At 45.1% G+C, this 22,247-nt stretch overlaps 1 protein-coding gene across 1 annotated transcript in view; it reads left to right on the forward strand.

The window, feature by feature from the left end:
* The window catches only part of LOC144770408 (sacsin-like), a 263,570-nt gene that overhangs the window by 16,618 nt on the left and 224,705 nt on the right, over nucleotides 1–22,247 (forward strand). The window contains exon 2 of the mRNA XM_078654917.1: nucleotides 10,108–10,151. Within this exon, the coding sequence (XP_078511043.1) occupies nucleotides 10,123–10,151 (29 nt within the window). The 5' untranslated portion in view covers nucleotides 10,108–10,122. The remainder of the gene's footprint in view (nucleotides 1–10,107; nucleotides 10,152–22,247) is intronic.

Here is a 22,247-nt window from a genome sequence, read left to right on the forward strand (position 1 = left end):
TGAGAACACCGTATGCCTATTAGGGGGCTGGAGAAATAGTGCTTGCCTAATGAGATGGCATGCGCTATGACCTAATCAGATAACGGGCTTCTGTGCCGTTGAATGGCTGCTAGTTAATTATTAACCAGACAAGGGTCAGAAATAGGGGGATCGATACAGTCCCCATAGTAAATACATCACAGGCGCAGAACATTTATGTCATGTATGCAGCTTAGTAGGGTCGATTTTGTGTGCGAGTGCCTGAGTAAAATAGATGCGCGCAAGAATTTGAAGTGGAGGAGCTTGTGTCTGCTGTTTAGGGAAATGTCTTGTGTGACCGAGCAGCAGTGGGCCCACTGCTCATCTGTAATAGTGATACCCAGGTCCTGTTCCCAGTCACTGCAAAATTTTACTGTCTTGTACTGGTTTTAGTGAGGCACTAGCCTTGTACAGCTTGGATATTAGGTGTGTGTTATCTTCTTTATCTATGAGCAGCGTTAGAGGAAGGAACGAGACTGGCTCTAACGGGAATGTTGGGAAGGTGGAGCATAGAGTGGAGAATAAGCAGCATAATACAAATTTGTCCATAAAATCTGCTGCACTAAAGCGCGTGTCTTCAGATGGATAGAAGGTATGGCCATCTGGGTATAAATCACCCAGTTTAATCAGGTAAAACGTTGTCAGGGTACGCTACACCAACCACTCGGATGTGATGGGAATCAGTCGAGGATTAATCACAGGTAGAGCAGAGGAGTAGAGCTTCTCTGTTCCAGTGATCCGGCAAAGTTTATGCCATGCCCAGCTCGTGGAGGATACGGTTTGAATATCGACAGGATCTCTGGGAAAGCCCACAGGAAGCACCGCCAAAAGTTGCCATGGTAATATCAGGTCTGCCTCTGGTCTGAAATAGGGGATATGGGCTCAGGGATGATACCAAGGATATGCGTAGCTGCACTGTGCCACCAAATAATAGAGCTGAAAATCCGGCACATTATAACCCCCACTCTCATAGGATAATGTGAGGACTGCCCAACAAACCCGTGCCTGTTTACCCCCCCCCCCCCAAACCAGCCTACTCAGAAGTGATCGAAGTGTGGTAAAAAAATTATTGGTTAGGGGAATCGGCATGTTGTTAAAAAAATAGAAGAATTTGGGTAGGACAACCATTTTTATAATAGCCACTCGGCCTGCTAGCGACATGGGCAACTTCAACCATTTCTCTATCTGAGTGTCAAGCGTGTTTATAGCCCTACCATAATTGAGATTGAGAATTTGGGCAGTGTCCCGGTGGATGTGAATGCCCAAATATTTTATTGACTACGTATACCATTCAAGGGGAAACTCCAGTTCCCATGGTTTGGTACTAGGTGTCAGTGGAAAGATGACCGATTTATGCCAATTCATGCCCAGCCCTGAAAAACTACCAAATCTGATGATTTCCCTAATTAGTGCGGTTAAATTATCCTGGGGGTGTCTAACATACAATATTGTGCCATTGGCCTGCAATTATACCAATAAAGGGCCAGTATAGAATTGTAATCCCCTGTAAATGTATTTTTCCTGAAAATAAGGGGGTCCATAGCCAGAATGAACAATAACGGGGACAATGGATAGCCCTGCCTGGTTCCTTGTGCTAACTGAAATGGATTGGAAAGAGTGCCATTTAACCGCAGCCGAGCGGTCGGTGTATTATATAAAATGGCAGTTGTGGCAATAAAGCCCAAGGGCATGTTCATGCGGCGCATTATGGAGAGGAAGAAGGACCATTCCAGAGAATCAAAGGCCTTCTCCGTGTCAAGTAGGATGGCGGCTGCCGGGGCCCCAGGGTCAATCTTGTGCAGGACCGAGAACAATGTGCAGAGATTCAGGGAGGTGGAGCAATGAGGTACAAATCTGGATTGAGCTGGGGAGATAATGAATTGTATTGGTTGAGCTAGCCTATTGCCAATATTTTATAATCTAAATTTAGCACGGAAAGCGGACGATACGAGCTGCATTGCGTGGGGTCTGTGCCAGGCTTGGGGGGGAGAAGGATTATTACCGCTTCACATAGAGTAGGGAGAAGACTCTGCCTTTCAAGGGCTTCTGCATATCCTTCAATAAGTTTCGGGCCAGTATATCTTTGAATGTTTTGTAAAATTCTCCTGTGAATCCGTCTAACCCGGGAGCCGAGGAACCAACAATGGAGTCGATAGCAAGAAGTACATCTGCTATAGAAATAGGTTTGACCAGGAAGTCCTGCATATATTTTTCCAGGTATACTAATGCCACTTCTTCCAGGTAGGCCTCTTGTGCTGTTTTATCATCCCGATAGTAGTCTTGTACAAAATGGAGAAGAACCTCAGGAAGCTACTCCGGATGTTTTTTGTGGTGGTGTAAGTGTGTGAGTCAGAGGACTTAAGGTCAGTGATGTATGTTTTGTGGTAAGGTGGACTTGATAACCATGCAAGGACCCTACCTGGTCTCTCCCCCTCTCCGTACCGTCTAGCAGTTTGGTATTTCCCCAAATATAGGCCTTCCTTGTCTGCTGTGTCCCTTTAGTCTTCTAACAGCACCAACCGTCTCTGTTCATATGTAGGAGATGTGTGTTGTGCTGATGCCTCATCTAGCGTTTTGAGATCGCACTCAAGTCTGGATAATGTAGTACGTAGATCTTTGAGGACGCCTGGATGCTTCGCTATGCATGTGCCCCTGAGGACCGCTTTGAAACCCTCCCACAGTACCGTCCATGAATCTACCGAACCCGTGTTTAAGTCAAAATAATCTACAATAGCCTCTTGTATTGCAGCCCTGAAAACTTCATCCTGTAGTGCGCGGTTAGGGAACCGCCATTGGCGTTCAAATCCAACGGGCGGGGAAACTGTAACTGTAATTTGACAGGGGAATGATCCAAATAGGTCCTAGGTAAGGTCTCCAACTGGGCGCACCAGCCATATATGTCGAGCGAGAGTAACCAAAATTCTATCCTGGTCAATGTATTGTGTTGCCCTCAAAAGTGTGTCTATTCTGTTGTGGTCGGGTTGCGTTTCCGCCAAACATCTGATAACGAAAACCTGTCGCATAACTGCCTGAGTGCGCGGCGAGCCTGGGGTTTAGTGTCCTGTGCTCCGGATGTTCTGTCAAAGACAGGGTCAGGCAGTAAATTAAAGTCTCCACCCACTATCAACAACTGTGAGTCCAGCTTGTCTAGATGCGAGTACAGCGCATGAAAAAAGTCAGGGGAGTCCATATTGGGGGCATATATGCACAGAAATGTCACCTTCTTGCCAGACAGAATTCTAGATACTGTTAAATAACATCCCTCACTATCCTGGTGCACGGAACTCAAACAAAAGGGCACCCTGTTGTGAATTAAAATGGCCGTCCCCCTAGCGTAGTTACAATAATTTGCAAAATATCTATTCGCTCCCCAGTTAGACCCAAAATGCGCCCTGTCGATCTTGGATAGATGGATTTCTTGTAAGAGTGCAAGATCTACCCTATGCCTAGTTAAATAGTGTATTATCTGTCGTCGCTTCCGATTGTCATTCAAACCCCGAACATTCCATGAGAGTAGAGTGAGGGTCAGCGGGCCCTCTACATTACCAAACCTGGTCATCTGGATGGTGTGGTGTTCTCGTTATTGCTGACTGGTGACTATGAACAGCAGTGACCAATATATAACGCTGTGAACAAGCCTGAAAGTACTGACTCATAAGTGAAATAACCTGACACCCACCCACCACCCAGCCGATCCCCAACCGGGGAAGGGCCACACCCCAATTAACAGTGAATGTGAAGTACCAAAATATTTTACACAAAACTGACTTTCCCCCCAAAAAGTACCCCAAGATGTACCGAACCACAGAAAAAGAATATACCATGGGGAGCGGCAACACCCCGGGTTGCCTCCAGTTACTGTAATAATCTTACAAAATTATGAGACTTGTTTCTGTAGAGTGAAACATAAAAGAGTGTCAGCGAAGAGAACCGATCATCCCGTGCCAGCACTCGAAAACAGTTCCACACTTGCGTCTGAGCCGCTGTGTGGGGGTGAAGGTATAGACCGGGCCCCGTTTGTGGGATTGTTCCTCTATTTATACAACTTGCAGAACTCTTGTGCCTCCGACGGATTATCAAATATTCTGGCCTTGCCATCCACATCAACCTTCAGTCGCGCAGGATACAACATACCATAGCGCAAGTTCAGATTTCTCAGTGCATCCTTGACGCTGTTGGATTTCTGCCTAGCATCCTGTACCATGGTGGTGAAATCTGGATAGAAGGATAATTTGGAAGTTTGCCAGTCTATGTCTCCCTTTTCTCTCGCCAAGCAAAGGATCTTGTCCCTGTCTCTGACGTTTATGACACGTGCCACAATAGGCCTGGGAGGAAGACCAGGATTTGGACGAGGGCCGAGCGATCTATGTGTACTCTCTACTACAAAGCCAGGGTGAAAGCATCCTTACCGAAAAGTCCCAATTGCAAAGTTTCGATAAACAGATCCATGTGGCCAGTGGGAGTTGACTCAGGGACGCCAAGAATTTGCACGTTGTTCCGCGGGCTGCGCGCTTCTAAATCCTCGTTTTTGATGGCCACTTCTTTTAAAATGTGCTCCACTCGTTCCAGACGTTTAATGGACTGTGCTGTCCCATCCTCAATGTCCGATATGCAGGCCTCTGCGACATCCAACCTTCTATCATGCGCTTGTACTTTGGTGCCTAGGCTTGCAATGGTGTTGTCGAGGGAGTCAAAGCAACTGTCTAGCACCTTGAAACCAGCGTGCATCTCTTGGAGCAATGAGTGTGCTGTGTCAGGGGCTCCATCTTCCAGAATTGGGCCATGTGCAGATCATCCAGGGTGGAGGTTTGCGCAATGGAGATATCCCCTAGTTTCTCAAAAGGGAGCATTCTTTGTTTTGGGTCCTTGCAGCCCATGCCGTGTGAACTGTAACTGCCGTGACCAGCCAGGACCCAGATGTGCTGCCAGGGTATACCTACCCCACATTCTCGGCATATGTACGATCAGGCGGCGACTCAAAGCCCCCAGTGACAAGACCAAAAGGGTCTGAGGCCTGCCAGTATGAGCGCTGTACCCACGTAGCAGGAGAAAGCAACCACCTCTCATAGTAGCCCACTGGCTGCAGAGGGAAGCACCACAACCCAGCCGTCTGTGTCTCAAGTGCCTCAAGTGTCATGGCCTGTGAGGGAAGGCAGGTTCCAGGCTATAATAGGGAACCAGTGTCTTATTGTTCGAATTGTGCTGCAGATTATGTGTTACTTGTTAGGAGGCCCCCTGATGCAATCCCTCCATGTGGGCCGGCCTTTAATGGAGATGTATTTGCTGCAAGCACCGGGTGTCGCTCCTGATATTGGGCGGCGGGGTATGTAGTGTCTACTGCACGCCCCTCCCCGCATGTCCCATGCGACCGGGAATGAAACACTGCTATGCCGATATCGCGTATCTCACGACCAGTAGCCAAGGTGTAGAGTGGCTGTGGGAGGTCTTCACTGCGGGGGGCGAGGCGGCACTCACAGAGGATTCACGCGGCTCAGACTGCTCCCATCAGCTGCAGCCAGGGGCGTCCGGCTGTAGATGTGCGCAGATCACGCAGAGGGGGAGCCCCATCACAGAGCCAAAGCTGCCGTCCCTGGGCACTAGGAGGTTCCGTTAGTCGACTGGACAGGTCTGCGCCGCTACCAGCTTCTATTTACCCAGTGCCTGCATCTCGATGCCGGCTCTGGCCACAGGAACACGCCAGGAGATTGGAGAGCCTTACGGAGCTTCAAAGCCGAGCGGCCATCTTGGTCGCCGGCTCGGCCACGCCCCCTGACTGGGATCCTTAGGACAAGAGCTCGTGTTGGAATCACCAGGGTACTTTAGCTGTATCCTCCCTCTGACTTCACTTCTCCTGAAATTCCGAAAAATATCAAGGGTAGCCTCAGGTGTTCTGTCATCGTTGGTAGCCCCATAGAGCCCACCAGGTCTGGTTCAAACAGATCCTTCATGTCCATCACAAGAAGGCCATCTCATTTCCTGAGGGAGAATCGTTAACCCTGCCCTACAGTCATTGAACGCGAGGGCCTGTTTTTGAGTTACAAAATCTCTCCTGGAGGGCCCCAGAAATTCTACCACTGGGTAGTAATACAAGGGCAACTGCTTTTACTATCTGACTATGACCTCTCAAGACATCTTTTTACTTAATTCACTGGCTGCCATTTGCAGATTTCCCGCTTCCCTTGTTTTTTCTCTTCCTGCGATGTAATTACCCGGAGCTGCCCAGGATTACAGACACATCTCCCAATAATTTAAGACCATGTCTGTTATGCTGAGAGTAAATACCCAGCAATCCCGTTTGGGGAACTCTTGCCTCTTTGCAAGATCATCGCCATGTGAGAAGCTTGATCTGAAACGTAAACGCAAAGTTGAAGTAAGTCTTGCAGATACACTCCCATGTATCTAGTAGTGCTGTCAGTTATCACTGATATTACCACTAAAATGTCATTATAGACCCATACCACTAATATCTCGCCCTTAGTAACACCGCCAGGTAACTAGTAGTGTTGTTAGTCTATCACTGATACTACCACTAATATCTCACCATAGACTCACACCACTGCTATCTCATTCATAGTAACACCACCATGGAACTAGTAGTGCTGTCACTGATTGTACCACTCATATCTCACTGTAGACTCATACCACTACTATCTCATTTACAGCAGCGCCACTTTGTAATCAGTAGTTCTCTCAGCCTGTCCCTGATAATATCACTGTCTCACCATAGACTCATACCCTTATCTCTCTATATACTCACACCACTAAAATCTCATTCATATTTACACCATCATGTAACTAGTGGTGCTGTCAGTCTATCACTGATAATACCACTGTGTCATTATAGACTCGTGCTACTAATGTCTTATTCATAGTACCACTGGCTCATAACTATTAGTGGTATTAGTCGATCGCTGGTACAACCATTATCTCACTACAGAATCGTACCACAAATATCTCATTCATAGTAACACCGCCACGTAACTATTAGTAACTATTAGTGGTATTAGTCTATCACTGATAGTACCATTGTCTCACTAAAGACTTGTACTACTAATCTCTTATGTATCAAAACACCGCCAGATAACCATTTGTGGGATAGGTCTATCACTGACAGTACCATTATCTGAACATAGACTAGTACCATTAATATTTCATTCATCGTAATACAGCCTTGTAACTAGTAGTTTTAGCTGTCTATCGCTGATAGTGCCATTATCTGAACATAGACTAGTACCATTAATATTTCATTCACTGTAATGCAGCCTTGTAACTAGTAGTGTTAGCTGTCTATTGCTGATAGTACCATTATCTGAACATAGACTAGTACCATTAATATTTCATTCATCGTAATACAGCCTTGTAACTAGTAGTGTTAGCTGTCTATCGCTGATAGTGCCATTATCTGAACATAGACTAGTACCATTAATATTTCATTCACTGTAATGCAGCCTTGTAACTAGTAGTGTTAGCTGTCTATTGCTGATAGTACCATTATCTGAACATAGACTAGTACCATTAATATTTCATTCATCGTAATACAGCCTTGTAACTAGTAGTGTTAGCTGTCTATCGCTGATAGTACCATTATCTGAACTTAGACTAGTACCATTAATATTTCATTCATTGTAATACAGCTTGTAACTAGTAGTGTTAGATGTCTATCGCTGACAGTACCATTATCTGAACATAGCCTAGTACCATTAATATTTAATTCATCGTAATACAGCCTTGTAACTAGTAGTGTTAGCTGTCTATCGCTGACAGTACCATTATCTGACCATAGACTAGTACCATTAATATTTCATTCATTGTAATACAGCCTTGTAACTAGTAGTGTTAGCTGTCTATCGCTGATAGTACCATTATCTGAACATAGACTAGTACCACTAATATTTAATTCACTGTAATACAGCCTTGTAACCAGTAGTGTTAGCATTCTATCACTGATAGTTCCATTATCTGAACCTAGACTAGTACCATTAATATTTCATTCACTCTAATACCGCCTTGTAACTAGTAGTGTTAGCTGTCTATCACTGACAGTACCATTATCTGAATATAGACTTGTACTCTTAATATTTAATTCACCGTAATACAGTGGTGTAGCTAATAATGTTAGCTGTCTATCGCTGATAGTACCATTATCTGAAAATAGACTAGTACCATTAATTTTTAATTCACTGTAATTCAGCCTTGTAACTAGTAGTGTTAGCTGTCTATCACTGATAGTACCATTATCTGAACATAGACTCGTACTTTTTTAATATTTAATTTACTGTAATACAGTGGTGTAACTAGTAGTGTTAGCTGTCTATCGCTGATAGTACCATTATCTGAACATAGACTAGTACCATTAATATTTCATTCACTGTAATACAGCCTTGTACCTAGTAGTGTTAGCTGTCTATCAGTGATAGTACATTATCTAAACATAGACTAGTACCATTAATATTTCATTCATCGTAATACAGCCTTGTAACTAGTAGTGTTAGCTGTCTATCACTGATAGTACCATTATCTGAACAGAGACTCGTACTCTTAATATTTAATTCACCGTAATACAGTGGTGTAACTAGTAGTGTTAGCTGTCTATCGCTGATAGTACCATTATCTGAAAATAGACTAGTACCATTAATATTTAATTCACTGTAATACAGCCTTGTAACTAGTAGTGTTAGCCGTCTTTCGCTAAAAGTACCATTATCTGAACATAGACTCGTACTCTTAATATTTAATTCACCGTAATACAGTGGTGTAACTAGTAGTGTTAGCTGTCTATCGCTGATAGTACCATTATCTGAAAATAGACTAGTACCATTAATATTTAATTCACTGTAATACAGCCTTGTAACTAGTGGTGTTAGCTGTCTATCACTGATAGTACATTATCTAAACATAGACTAGTACCATTAATATTTCATTCATCGTAATACAGCCTTGTAACTAGTAGTGTTAGCTGTCTATCACTGATAGTACCATTATCTGAACAGAGACTTGTACTTTTAATATTTCAATTCACCGTAATACATTGGTGTAACTAGTAGTGTTAGCAGTCTATCGCTGATAGTACCATTATCTAAACATAGACTAGTACCATTAATATTTCATTCACTGTTATACCGCCTTGTTACTAGTAGTGTTAGCTGTGTATCACTGATAGTACTTTATCTGAACATAGAGTAGTACCATTAATATTTCATTCATTGTAATACAGCCTTGTAACTAGTTGTGTTAGCTGTCTATCACTGATAATATCATTATCTGAACATAGACTCGTACTCTTAATACTTAATTCACAGTAATACAGTGGTGTAACTAGTAGTGTTAGCAGTCTATCACTGATAGTACCATTATCTGACCATAGACTCATACCGTTAATATTTCATTCACAGTGATACTACTGTGTAACTAGAAGTATTAGCCATCTATCACTGAAAGTACAATTATCTGACCAAAGTAATACAGCCATGTTACTAGCAATGATAGCCATTTATCTCTGATAGTAGAAATATTTGACCATAGACTTGTGCCATTAATAGTTCATTCACAGTTATACTGCTGTGTTACTAGTAGTGTGAGCTGTCTGTTGTTGATAGTACCATTATCTGCCCTTATTAATATTGATGTGTCACTAGTAGTGTTAGCACTCTATCGCTGATAGTACCATTATCTGACCATAGTAATATTGCTGTGTCACTAGTAGTGTCAGCACTCTTATTGCTGATAGTACCATTATCTGACCATAGTAATATTGCTGTGTCACTAGTAGTGTCAGAACTCTTATTGCTGATAGTACCATTATCTGACCATAGACTCGTACTCTTAATATTTCACTCACCGTCATACCACTGTGTAACGAGTAGTGTGAGCTGTCTATCGCGGAAGGTACATATCAGGAGTGTATCACGTCTGAAGCTGTTCCATGGTGGTATGGGAGGAAGTGTCAGCTGAATGAGTGAAAAGGTGGATAGGTCGGGGCGAAGTCAAGTCAGCCAAAGTACATCAAGCCGGCTGCGACGAGATAAATAAACCACATGGGCACCTGTCACTAACTTTTCTTTTCAACCCACTCTCTATTCTTGCCTCCAGCCTTGAAGACAGAAGATGGCGTCCAAACCAAAACGGCGTAAAAGGTGAGACGTATAGTAGGGCTTGGCTTGTACAGGCACTGAATATTAAAATTCTGTTTCGTTTTCTTCAAATTACCAATGAATTGATACATTTACATATTTATGTGTTCAGTAGATTTTATTGGCATGCTTCTTAGCATTCTCAAAGGACCATTAAAAGAGAGAACTGAGCCAGGGGTCTGGCTTGTTCCTTAGAGCCAAAGCACGAGCTAAGCCGTCGAAAGATGTAAAGCGCTCATCAGAGGTCCTATATAAATATGATAAAGACACTTTAAAATGCAATAAAGTGAATTTCTTTAACTCTGCAAAGTGTTTTAACTTAGTAGATTAGTTTGTCACTGAAGTAGGTGATATTTACTGAATGATAATTTCTAAACATGAATTTAGAAACCTCCTCTTCCTTCACCCTGGTGACTGTGCCAATAGGGATCCAGGCACAGGCCAGGTATCATGTGTACCCCATGTATGGCCAATACTGTTGACAAAGATGGAGAAACATTATTTAATACCAATAACAAAGCAACACTTGTTGTTTGGAGACAGTAAGCACTACTCGTGAATCTATCACTTCAAATTATTCTTTGTTTATAATATACAATTTTATTAAAAACAATTTAAATTGCTATTATACTTGTTTGCATTCATGTTTATTAATAAACAGTTTTGATTTTCCAAACTAATACACTGAATCACTCATGCAATTTCTGATGCACATTAGAGTGCCTTAAATTCTAATGAATTGAAGATATTTCAAATTTTTTAATAACAATGCATTTCGAGATCACAGGGTTCCTTCTTCAGGGACATTTAGAAAAAAGCAAAGAAAGAAGGAGGGTCTGTAACTATTGAAGTTGAAGTACACAATTTGAAAATAAGATCAAGAAATTAAAAAGTAGTGCATGCCGCAATTAACAAGGTTTGAAATTCTACCTCTTCAATCCAATTTTAATTTCATGCAGTAGTGCTTCGTGCTCTAGATAAAAAGAAAAACAAAAACCTTAATCCAAAGACACATCTGTAATATCCAACACACGACCACTTGCCGTGGAGTAAATGTGAACCAATAGACCCACAAACAATAAATGCTGAAACCCACGAAAAAAGCGTCCAGGAGTTTCCGATGCTTAATCTAACTCAAACATTGTCCTGAAGTCCTCCATCTCGTAATTATCTATGACAATGAATTAAATAAGGTGAGTTGAAAAACAGCAAGTAGCTGATAACAATTGAATAAATAATGGTATGAGTAATAAACATACCTCTGTATAACCCGTGATGTAGGAAACGTTAATGCGCTTCCACAGTAACTCAATCTTCAATATACAGCAGCAATATACTGTGTGAACCTGATCTAGAACATTGCATAAAATGGATCTTAATCATTATGTGTACTGAACTACGCCTTCGTAGTCAATAATGCTGGGACTGATGGCATGAAACTGTTGTTTCATACATAGGGGCAGATTTACAAGCCCCTTGCGCCACTTTTGCATCACTTTTAACATGGGAAAAGTGATGCAAAAGTGTCGCAATGGGCTTGTAAATCTTCCCCTTAGTTCCTAAGTGGGTGTTGCGTCCGATGCAGTATGTGAGCTGTCTACAGTGAAGGACTCTCTACGTCGAGTGTGCTCTGGTCACTTAAATGAATATCAGTTCCATCTTAAAAAGGAAATTACCATCTAAATTCTTTAGGATGTCAACACAGCCGCGATATTGCCAAAGTCTGCAGTGATTTTAAAAATTAACCTATCGAAAGTTTTGCCATCGCCATTATAAAGTAAACCAAAGATTTAAGATACTAAGAGAAATGATACTCAAAATGAATGATGATACTCAAAAAGAATAAGGCTTGTCTAAATCTGTGTAATCCAGTTGTGGAAAAAGGTGACAAACATTCATAAAACACAAAGTCCAAAACAAAATAGTGTCAATGTGTGAACATTCTAGTTGTGGTGTTAGTGCTGAAGATCAAAGAAGATTAACAAAGGCATGGAAATAAACAGCTTTAAGACAACGTCCACTTAAAACATATGACACAATATTCACAAAAATTATTGAAATGTGGGAGATAATGTGAACAGTAATCTATGGGATGCAATTTACTCATGGTGAACGGAAAAGAGCCAAATGTTCATGATAATGGTTATTATGAGCCTCTCATGTTCGCCTTTGTGTCACATGACATGGCGAGCGACCAGCTGAGCAGTCATGCTGCTCATTGTTGTCTTTCCTTGCAGTTTTACTATAGTCTACCACAGCGGGCTATACTTTAGTCCATTAAAAACCCACTCCAGCATTAAAGGCCCGAGCTGAAGACGAGGGCCTGTTAACAAGGAAACAAGCCTTTAATTACTGGTTTATACCTCTACAGCGGTCTATAAGGCTATTAGAACATTCCACTCGAAGCCTTTGTTTCACAGGTATCGCTGTGTTTATTCAACAGCCACGTGCCGGGCCACTACTCTTAGCTGTTGAACATTAACAGCAATAGCTGTTAAAGGGGGTTGAAGTCAGCCCCTGGTTTTCCCTGGGCTTTGCTACACTGTTTTTCATCATTCAGTCAAACCAGAGAAACCCAGGAGCTGAGCAGCATCCCACCTACCTCCTTCCAAGGCTCCAGTGACTCTGTGAGCTATGGGAGGAGGGAAGGCTCAGGTGTGCCCTGCACCCTGCCTCTGCCTTTCGCTTTCCCATGCCCATTCTATATATTTTGGAGAGGCAAGGTAAAGAGAAAAGCAGAGGACATTAGGACATTGAAATGTTGAGAGCAGTGGGGCTATACCAGCTTATGTAGGCTTATGTAGGCAGATTTTGCTCCATTATCTTCAATGGAGCAGTTGGACCTGACTCTCTCTGCAGGGCCACCTCCAGACATTTTCCCTTTACCCTCCATTGTTGGTCATCTTATTTTGCTGTCCTAAGGACTCTGTGCACTTTGCCATGGCGAACCAGTGATAAAGTGCTCAGTCCTCAAAACATGGTAACATTGGCTTATCCCCAGTTGGCATATTTAATTTACTTGTAAGTTCCTAATATAGTGGTCCCTAATGTACCCAGGGCCTGTAAATGAAATGCTACTGGTGGGCCTGCAGCACTGTATGTGTCACCCACCCACTTAAGTAGCCCCTTCCAACATGTCTCAGGCCTGCCATTGCAGCCTGTGTGTGCAGTTTTAGAACTGCCATTTAATCTTGCAAAATACACCTTTTGCCAGTCCCAAACCTTCGTTTTTAGATTGAGCCTAGGCAGTGCACATGTGTTGTCTGCAAGACCGGCTCTATTCACTCAATAGGAGCAACCGCGTAGCTATGGGGGTGCGGGGGGGAGGGGGGCGGTCCGCCCCAGGCGGCACAATTTATGAGGCAGCCACGGCCGCACGGCACTGGAGGCCCGTTGCGGCCGCGGCGGCCTTTATAATTTATTTAGGAACGATGACACAGTGTCCCAAATAAATTATTAAGGCGGCCACGGCCGAAACGGGCCTCCAGTGCCGCGGCCGCTGCCCAGTCCAGGGCCGTTAATTAGGTGTCGCGAGCGCAACCAATGACGGCCCAGGCTGTCATGGACATTTTTGGCCAGCCCTTGCCTCACGATCAGAACGTAGCAGTGACGCGTTACGCGCTCACCGCTATGCTCTCGTCGTGTTGTTGAGTCCATTCTGGCCTGGGGACGCCGGCGGGCAGTGCTTCATACTTGCAAGTTGCACTGAAGGCACAGTCAGGCAGCTAAGTATGTATTTATTGGTTTTATATGCACAGAGCAGTATATGGGCTCTACCGTCCGAGGGAATCTGGCTGGGCTGGGTGAGGTTCGATTCCACCGAAGCAGAACGCAGTGCCAGAGGAGAGCATGGGGCGTCAGAGGCGGCAGTAACATTTGTTATTACAGGCAATAGTTTAAATCTCATGGAGATTACTTACTATATAGGAGTTGTTATTGTTTTCCACTGCATTTTCTTACAACGGAGGTATCACGAACAATGACATTATTTTACCGTGTGAATGCACTGCGATGTATAAGGGCACTTTACAATATAACACCAACAGTGACCATATGATCTTAATGAAAACTGGTAATGAGAACCAGTTAACATGAGCTGACAACAAGCGGGGGCAAAGAGCGAGGGAACTATGACATCATACGCAGAGACGTTTTAAGGCATGGGCAAAGTGGGCTCTGGCCCAGGGCCCCAGCCTTTCAACCCCACCCCACCCCCACCCCAGAGAGTCAGCTCTCTTCTGCATAGAGTCTTGCTCATATGACCTTCAATTATTCTTAAACAGATTGTTTCAAATGTCAATGTCCTTTCATTTATTTTTAACGTGGGTGATGTGTGAGAGACAGTCTATTACAGGCATTTTGCAGACAAGTGTTTATGTTTCATGCAACATCCGCAAAAAAAGTTTGTTTTATATCAAAACAGGGCTTGACATAGACATATGTCACAGCTAATATTTGCAGTAATGTTAGTGAGCTGCTGCTGTGTTACAATGTTGAAAACACACGACTATCCCCGAATATTAGATTTAAACACTTTTAGAATCTGCATGAGTGTCCCTGTGCACTGTCAGTAACCTGGCCAAAGAGGGCCTGAAAGAGTTGAAACTGGATCATAAATTCAAAGCTGCCACGGACAGAGGCCCCAAAATACGTTTGGCCCATTGCTCCCAAAACCTTTAAGATGTGCCTGATGGGGAACAGCGTTTACTACGCAACTTTTACAACGCTGTGCCTTAACGACGCAACTTTTACAACGGAAGTCGTTACGACGACTTGCGCTGGGGGGCGCTCCAGGATAGGGAATAGTTTAATTTACTATCCAACTCCTTCCCTACTATCCACGGGGACTGGAGTTGGAATAGTAAATTAAACTATTCACTATCCAGCGCCCCCCAACGCAAGTCGTTGTAACGACTTGCGTTGTAAAAGTTGCGTCGTAAAGGCATGCGTTTAAATGCATGCGTAGTAACGACATACATCCGTGCCTGATAGTATGGAGATATTTAAGAAGAACCAGGGGCCAGGAGGAGTGAAGGGTGTTGTGGAGAGGACAAAGAGCTGGAGAACTTTGAGGGAGTTACATGGGGGCAAAGGGAGCAGAATCCGGGTCAGATCATAGAGGCACGGGGGTTGGGGCGGAGGGTGAGAGCAAGTGGAGTCCAAGAAAGGGTGAGAAACGCAAATTAAACTCACAGCAAATAATTATGGTCAGGGTTGAGGAAGAAGCTGAAGGTGAGAGACAAAAAAGAAATAGCAGGTGTAGTTAGGCAGCTAAGGAATGGGCTAAGTACACACATGTTGAGAAAGTCGAGGGGAAAGAGTAAGATAGAAGGGAGTGCCCGGTTACTTGCCGGTAATCTTCATTACTCCGAGTCCTGGTCTTCCTGTTCCATCCTTGAGCCTGTCCCTCCCTCCCTGGTTTCTGTTTGGTCGATTGATTTGTGTTTTTCTTTTTTCTTCAGTTTTCTTTGGTGTTCTCAGGAGGTGTGTGTGACGCACTTCACCCTTTATGCATGCCGGCCTGGGTAGGCGGCGCAATATTGGGGAAAGTATTTTGGCTTTGCTAGGTAACCGGTTTCTATGGAGCAGACAACCTGCTCATTGGTAAGGAAGGGGATGGGAAGGCGGACAAGGAGGTAATAGGTAGCAAATCTACAGCACAGTGAAAGAGAGGGACAGAGAACTGCACAGTCAGGGGGAAGGACAGGGTAAAGACAGTTCAAGTTCAAGTTCAGGAATTTGTATAGCGCACTACTCACCCAGAGGGTCTCAAGGCGCTTGGGGGAGGGTGGGTGCGTTACTTGTCGAATAGCCAGGTTTTCAGCTGCTTTCTGAAGGAGATGTGGTTTTGTGTGAGGCGGAGGTGGGTGGGGAGAGAATTTCAGGTTTTGGCCGCTAAGTAGGAGAAGGATCTTCCTCCCACGGTGGATCTATGGATGCGCGGAATTGCGGCAAGGGCTTGATTGGATGATCGTAGTTGGCGGGTGGGTGTGTAGAAGGATAGTCTTGGGTTGAGGCATTCTGGTCCTAGGTCGTGGAGGGCCTTGTGTGCATGGGTGAGGAGACGGAACGTTATTCTCTTGTTGACGGGAAGCCAGTGGAGGTCTTTCAGGTGACCGGAGATGTGAGCTTGACGGGGGATGTCCAGTATAAGTCTGGCTGAGGCGTTTTGGATGCGTTGGAGTTTTTTCTGTAGTTTGGCTGTGGTTCCGGCGTAAAGGGTATTTCCATAATCCAGTCGGCTAGTGACCAGTGCGTGGGTGACTGTTTTTCTTGTTTCGGTGGGAATCCAGCGGAAGATTTTCTTGAGCATGCGTAGGATGTTGAAGCATGAAGATGAGACGGCGTTGATTTGTCTGGTCATCGAGAGGGAGGAGTCTAGGATGAAGCCCAGGTTACGTGCGTGATCCGTAGGTATGGGTGCTGTACCCAGGGTCGGTGGCCACCATGAGTCGTCCCAGGAAGAGGGGGATGAGCCTAAAATGAGGACTTCCGTTTTGTTCGAGTTTAGTTTTAAACGGCTGTTCCTCATCCATTCGGCTACTTCTTTCATTCCTTCGTGTAGATTTGTTTTGGCGGTGTTTGGGTCTTTGGTGAGGGAAAGGATCAGCTGGGTGTCGTCTGCGTAGGAGATGATGTTGAGGTTGTGTTGTCGCGCGATGGATGCGAGGGGACTCATGTAAACGTTGAAGAGGGTGGGACTGAGGGATGATCCTTGTGGTACGCCGCAGATGACTTTGGTGGCCTCTGATTTGAATGGGGGGAGGCGGACTCTCTGGGTTATTCCGGCGAGGAACGAGATGATCCAGTCCAGAGCTTTTCCTTGTATACCGACGTTGCAGAGGCGTTGTATGAGGGTGCTATGACAGACTGTGTCGAAGGCGGCGGAGAGGTCGAGTAGGATGAGGGCAACTGTTTCTCCGTTGTCCAGAAGCGTTCGGATGTCGTCTGTAGCTCCGATGAGGGCGGTTTCGGTGCTGTGTTTGGCTCGGAAGCCGGACTGTGAGGGGTCGAGGGAATTGTTAGATTCAAGGAAGGCGGCGAGCTGATTATTGACGGCTTTCTCAATGACTTTGGCAGGGAATGGGAGGAGTGAGATGGGGCGGTAGTTCTTAAGTTCAGAGGGGTCTGCTGAGGGTTTCTTCAGAAGGGCGCTGAGTTCGGCATGTTTCCAGCTTTCCGGGAAGGTAGCGGAGTTGAAGGAACAGTTGATGACATCGCGGAGATGGGGTGCGATGATGGACAGAGATGGAGAATCATGAAAGGAACCGAATGCATCAACGCATATAGTCAAAGACATATTTACTGCTTTTGGGTGAAATACAGACACTTACGACTTTAGGCTTGAATACAGTTTGAAGAGGTGTGCGTCTTTAAATGTTGATGGATGCCAAGAGAATGGGTTTATTTCTGTGGTCAGCAGAGAGAGAGAGAGAGAGAGAGTTACATAAAAGAGTAGCGGCTTCTGTTCTGAGAAGGATTTATGCTGTGTAATAGTGGTTTTGAAGCCTGGGGCTTCCAGCAAAATATTGCTTTTGCTTCTGAGATCTCTTGAACCATCTAAAAATTTAAGAGCGTTAGAAAAATAGGATGGCAAGTCAGAGTGGTCTAGGGATGAGGCATCCCAATTTAAATGTTATTATGTCCTCAATATGGATCTTGTTATCACCTACCTGCGGAAAGAATGTGACTACTTACAGCACAAATAGTTATAATCAAAAGCTACCTTTGCAGTCTTTTGTTATGAACAATCTGCTGAAGGGCAGAAGCCTCCTAATAACTGAGAGGATGTAGCCTTACGGCTAGCGGCTGACTTCAAAGCTGGTGAACCAGGTTTGAGTCTCGGCAACGACGCTCAACATCCTGTGATTCTGGGCAGACTCACTCCATGCATTGCGTCCTTGACTTTCCTTTGTTGTTATCATTAGTGTTATACATATGTGTGGTTTTCAAGCCAGCCTTATGCTACGTGTCTCTCGGACATCATTCAAGTGCTCACCATCCTTTTTCCCCAGCACCACCCCCCCAAGGGGCGGCAATCTGAGGGATAGCCCCGGGCGCCACAAGCTCTAGCTACGCCAGTGAATAGGAGGGTAATCATGCCTACTACTTGACATTGCTCCCTCCTGCTTGGCTCTTCATTGCTGGCTCCTCATTGGTTGGTGATCCAAATACATCACTTCCGTTTTTCAATCAGGAGCACTGGCCAACTACAGTAACCTTACGCTACATGTATTTTTGTGTTGGTTTGGGGACTACTTGTTTATAACTGGGTTTTTTTTTGCACAGTTTTATATAGTGCGAACTTGACCTGAATCGGGTATCAGAGCCCTTTACATAGCACCAGTTACGTTACATGAGGACACACATTCATTTTGGTTAGGCACGGGGAGATGATGTGATTTGCCCAGAATCACAGGAAGTGCTGAGGTCGCACCTTTCTTTTGACCTGCATGGCACGGCTCACCCACCTCAATTTTTAAAATGTGCTGTACATTACTTGAGCACTACCTGCTGATGTCGCAGGCCCTTGCAAGAGTGCTATATGGCACAATTGCAACCTCGCCAGCTGGTGCAGAAATCTGACAGCCCCCATGTGGCTGCAAAAGAGCAGAGACCCTCGACTGCAGAAAAGCTGCTGCAACCCGCTATCATAATAAAGCCGCAGACCCCGGCAACCACGCTTCACATTTCGGCCACTGCGACACCTATCAGCCAGGTCTGGACAATACTTAAGCCCTCATTTGTTTTGTCCTCTATGTATGTCTGTGTCTTTTTCCTTTTCCAGGTGCAGAAACCTGATTTTGGTAAGCCTCCTAAACCAGGAATAACAGGGACTGGGCAGTTGCTCTTCCCCCTTGCACTTTCACCTTTTTTTATCCTTTTTTTCACTTTCACGCCCCTAGGTAAGGGTGAGCCTTAGGGTGCTCATACCGCCAGGGTTTAGCACAATTAAAGGTCCTGATGAATGCCTGGTAAACTAACACCGTTTCAGAGGCAGAAACATGTTGACTGATTTTATTAGTAAATGGAATTAACCATACAATTAATTTTGGACTAAATTCCTGACACATAAACTAATTTTTATAACCGTGTCCTAGTGATCTATAAATAAAGTTTTTTTTTATACACTTGAGACACTTTTATCTTTACTTTCACTGTAAGCCTTCACACAAAAAACCTGCCCCGCAGTAATTCTGGCATCGCAACACACTAAAGAGGCACTCTGCCTCTTTAGTGGGGCCCGATGATGAAGCATGTCACCGACCAGGTCGTGAGTGAGGGCTTTCTTAACTCACCTAAGTCAGGTCAGTTTCAACTTTTTGCTCCTTTTTGTGGTTTGCTCCTATTCCACTGACCCTCTTCTTTTGTTTGAGTACCTTGACCGGGGATTAAGAGTGTGTCTTGAATCTCCCTATCTCTCTTTTTGTTGTTACACAATACTTAAGCCCTGCACCTGGTCACGTATTGACCTCATCACTGACCGGCCCTGTTTGCCCTCTGAGCGCCACTAACCTCAACCCTTTTGGGTCACCCAGCAGTTTTCCCCTGCCAGTTCCACCACCCTCACAGAACAGTGATTGGTTACACCGATCACCCTACATAGAGCCTCAGCCAGTAGCACCAATCCCGATATGGAGCACTGTGGGCCGCAGCGCACCACTGAATGGAGCCGTGACAGACTGCTGCACCCCCTGCAGTCTGCTGTGGTTAGGGTGCCTACATCCCTTCTGCTTGTGTGCCCTGCTTGGTTGTGACCAACCCATGGAGTGAGACACCGTTGCCGCCTGCATGCCGATGCCGCCGCGGATCACCTGATGACCCACAACCCCAGTCTACATATCAGCAGACACAGCTCACGGTACCACCAACTCTCTGGATTACCACCAGAGGCATCACTGCAACCAGCTTCAGCACCACCAGCGTAATGGATCCAGCTACCCCGTGAACCAGGGAACCGCACAGCAAAGTCATCAGACTAGCGTTAGGTTCCCCACAGCTGACCACCTCTTCACCTCATCACTGCTGGTTCTTGGGAGCACATAGAGTTGCCAGGTCCGGCCTGCCAGCCCGTGTGCAGCCCAATCAGCCAAACGGTGCCCTAGAACATCAGAGAACCATTAACAAAGCCAATAGCCCTAGCTTGTGTAGGTGTTGTGTTATACATCTGGATGCAGTGACTGCAGCAGCAAAATACCAGTCTGGCGGCACACTATGCTAAACACAGATTTTCAGTTTACATGTTGTTAAGCCACAACATTTATTACGTTTGCCACACCCCTAGGAGAGACCCTTTCAGTTTTTTCATCCCACTGAAAGCCCTCCAAGACACCTGCTTTTACTTCTCCCCGCAAAACTGGAGATGCTATGCCCCCTAATCCGTGTTAACACATTTTTTTATTTGTGTTTTTTGAGACATTAAAACATTTACAATATTGCCCCAAAGTATCGGAGCTCAGGCTCAGCCATCTTGTTCAGACGTTCTCACAATTGAAAGGTGCAATAAAAAGAGGGCTATGTCTCGCCGGATAAGCTTCCATCGCGAGGCTGCCACAGAAGTCTGAGAGCAGTCAGTAAACACAGGAACAGCACCATTCAGATTAGTTTTCCAGGCTGGTAGAAACGGCTCCTTTTGCTATTAGCCACTAGTAACAAGGCTGCCCCACCACCCTATTGTCCTCCGTTCTCTCATTTCAAACTGCTCTTCGATTCTTGGTTTTTTAGGTCTCGCCTATCCCATTCTGCTAAACCAGCCGGCGGATTTCCACAAGTGCATGTAATCGTGAACGCGCATCCGCCTGCTGGTTTAGCTTTCCTGATGCAACTCTAACCGTCACTTCAAAGGGATCCGCTCCGCCCCCTGCTGCACGCGCTTTCCATCCAGCGTGTGAAGCGCGTCCACACCAAAGCCATCTGTTGCTTCCCCAGCGAGCCCGGCCTCACTTACTTCTCCTCCCCCCCTAATTAACATCCCTTACGGCCGTGAACCAAAGGGATCACTTGCTGCCTCAAATGTAACTGTGTACAGTTCCCTGTCTCCTTGTCAGCCTTTATTTACACTTTTTTCCACTCTAAAATTTGCTTTGAAGTATGACGGCCAGTGTGCCAACTGTCTGGTTCCATTCACGCGCTCTTCAGCCCACAGCGTGCGCTCGACCTCAGGCATGTCTCCTCCCACGGCCGGCCTTACTTTCACTTTCACGGCAGCCAGGCCGTGTCTCGCATTTCTCCTCCCCCCTAATTATTCACGGTCGCCAGGCCGTGTCTCTTTTTTTTTTTCTCTTTGCTTGTTCTACTAGAGTATCTGCTGCATGTTGGTATTTTGGTCCTTCCCTGTTTTTCAGTAAGTGAACACATTTGACATTTACGTGCGACTCTGGACAAGGGCCTACAGGTCAGTACTTGCTTGGGCCATCGTTTTTATTAGGAGCTAATGGTTTTGATCTTTAACTGCTCCATTCGTCCTTGGTTCTAGTTAAGTAAACTTGCCCACAAGCCATTGAGGATCCTCGTATTTGTAGCAAATGAGCATCTTGGGCAGGTGGTGTGTTTGTTTTTGCTCAGGGGACACGATCGGAGGTGCCAAGCACTCATCACCTTGCTGCCTCAAATGTAACTGTGTACAGTTCCCTGGCTCTTTGTCAGCCTTTATTTACACTTTTTTCCACTCTAAAATTTGCTTTGAAGTATGACGGCCAGTGTGCCAACTGTCTGGGCGGAATCTTATCTGGTGCCAGCAGTACATCCTTGCCCTGACAGCTGGGGCATACCCTCCCCTCATACCCTTCACCTCCAACAGGCACATCTGTCAAGTAGACGATAAACAGTACTGTATTGGCACCCCATGGTTTGATTTACCCCCACCACACCCTTTTGTTGCTGTGCACCTAGCAGTCTCCAGCTACCTGTTGCTAGGTTAGATTCTGTTCTTTGCTGCATACAATTTTTATGGGCCTGGTGTTTATATCCTTTATCTGTTCTCCAGTTCGAATAACCGAAAACATGGCTTGAAGGACTAATCTCCTGCAAACCATAGAGTAACAGTACAGATGCCCTCCTTCGAGCACAATCGTTCCCATGAGCCTCTTTTGACAAGCA

Source organism: Lissotriton helveticus, chromosome 7 (assembly GCF_964261635.1).
Source record: "Lissotriton helveticus chromosome 7, aLisHel1.1, whole genome shotgun sequence".
Classification (NCBI taxonomy): domain Eukaryota; kingdom Metazoa; phylum Chordata; class Amphibia; order Caudata; family Salamandridae; genus Lissotriton; species Lissotriton helveticus.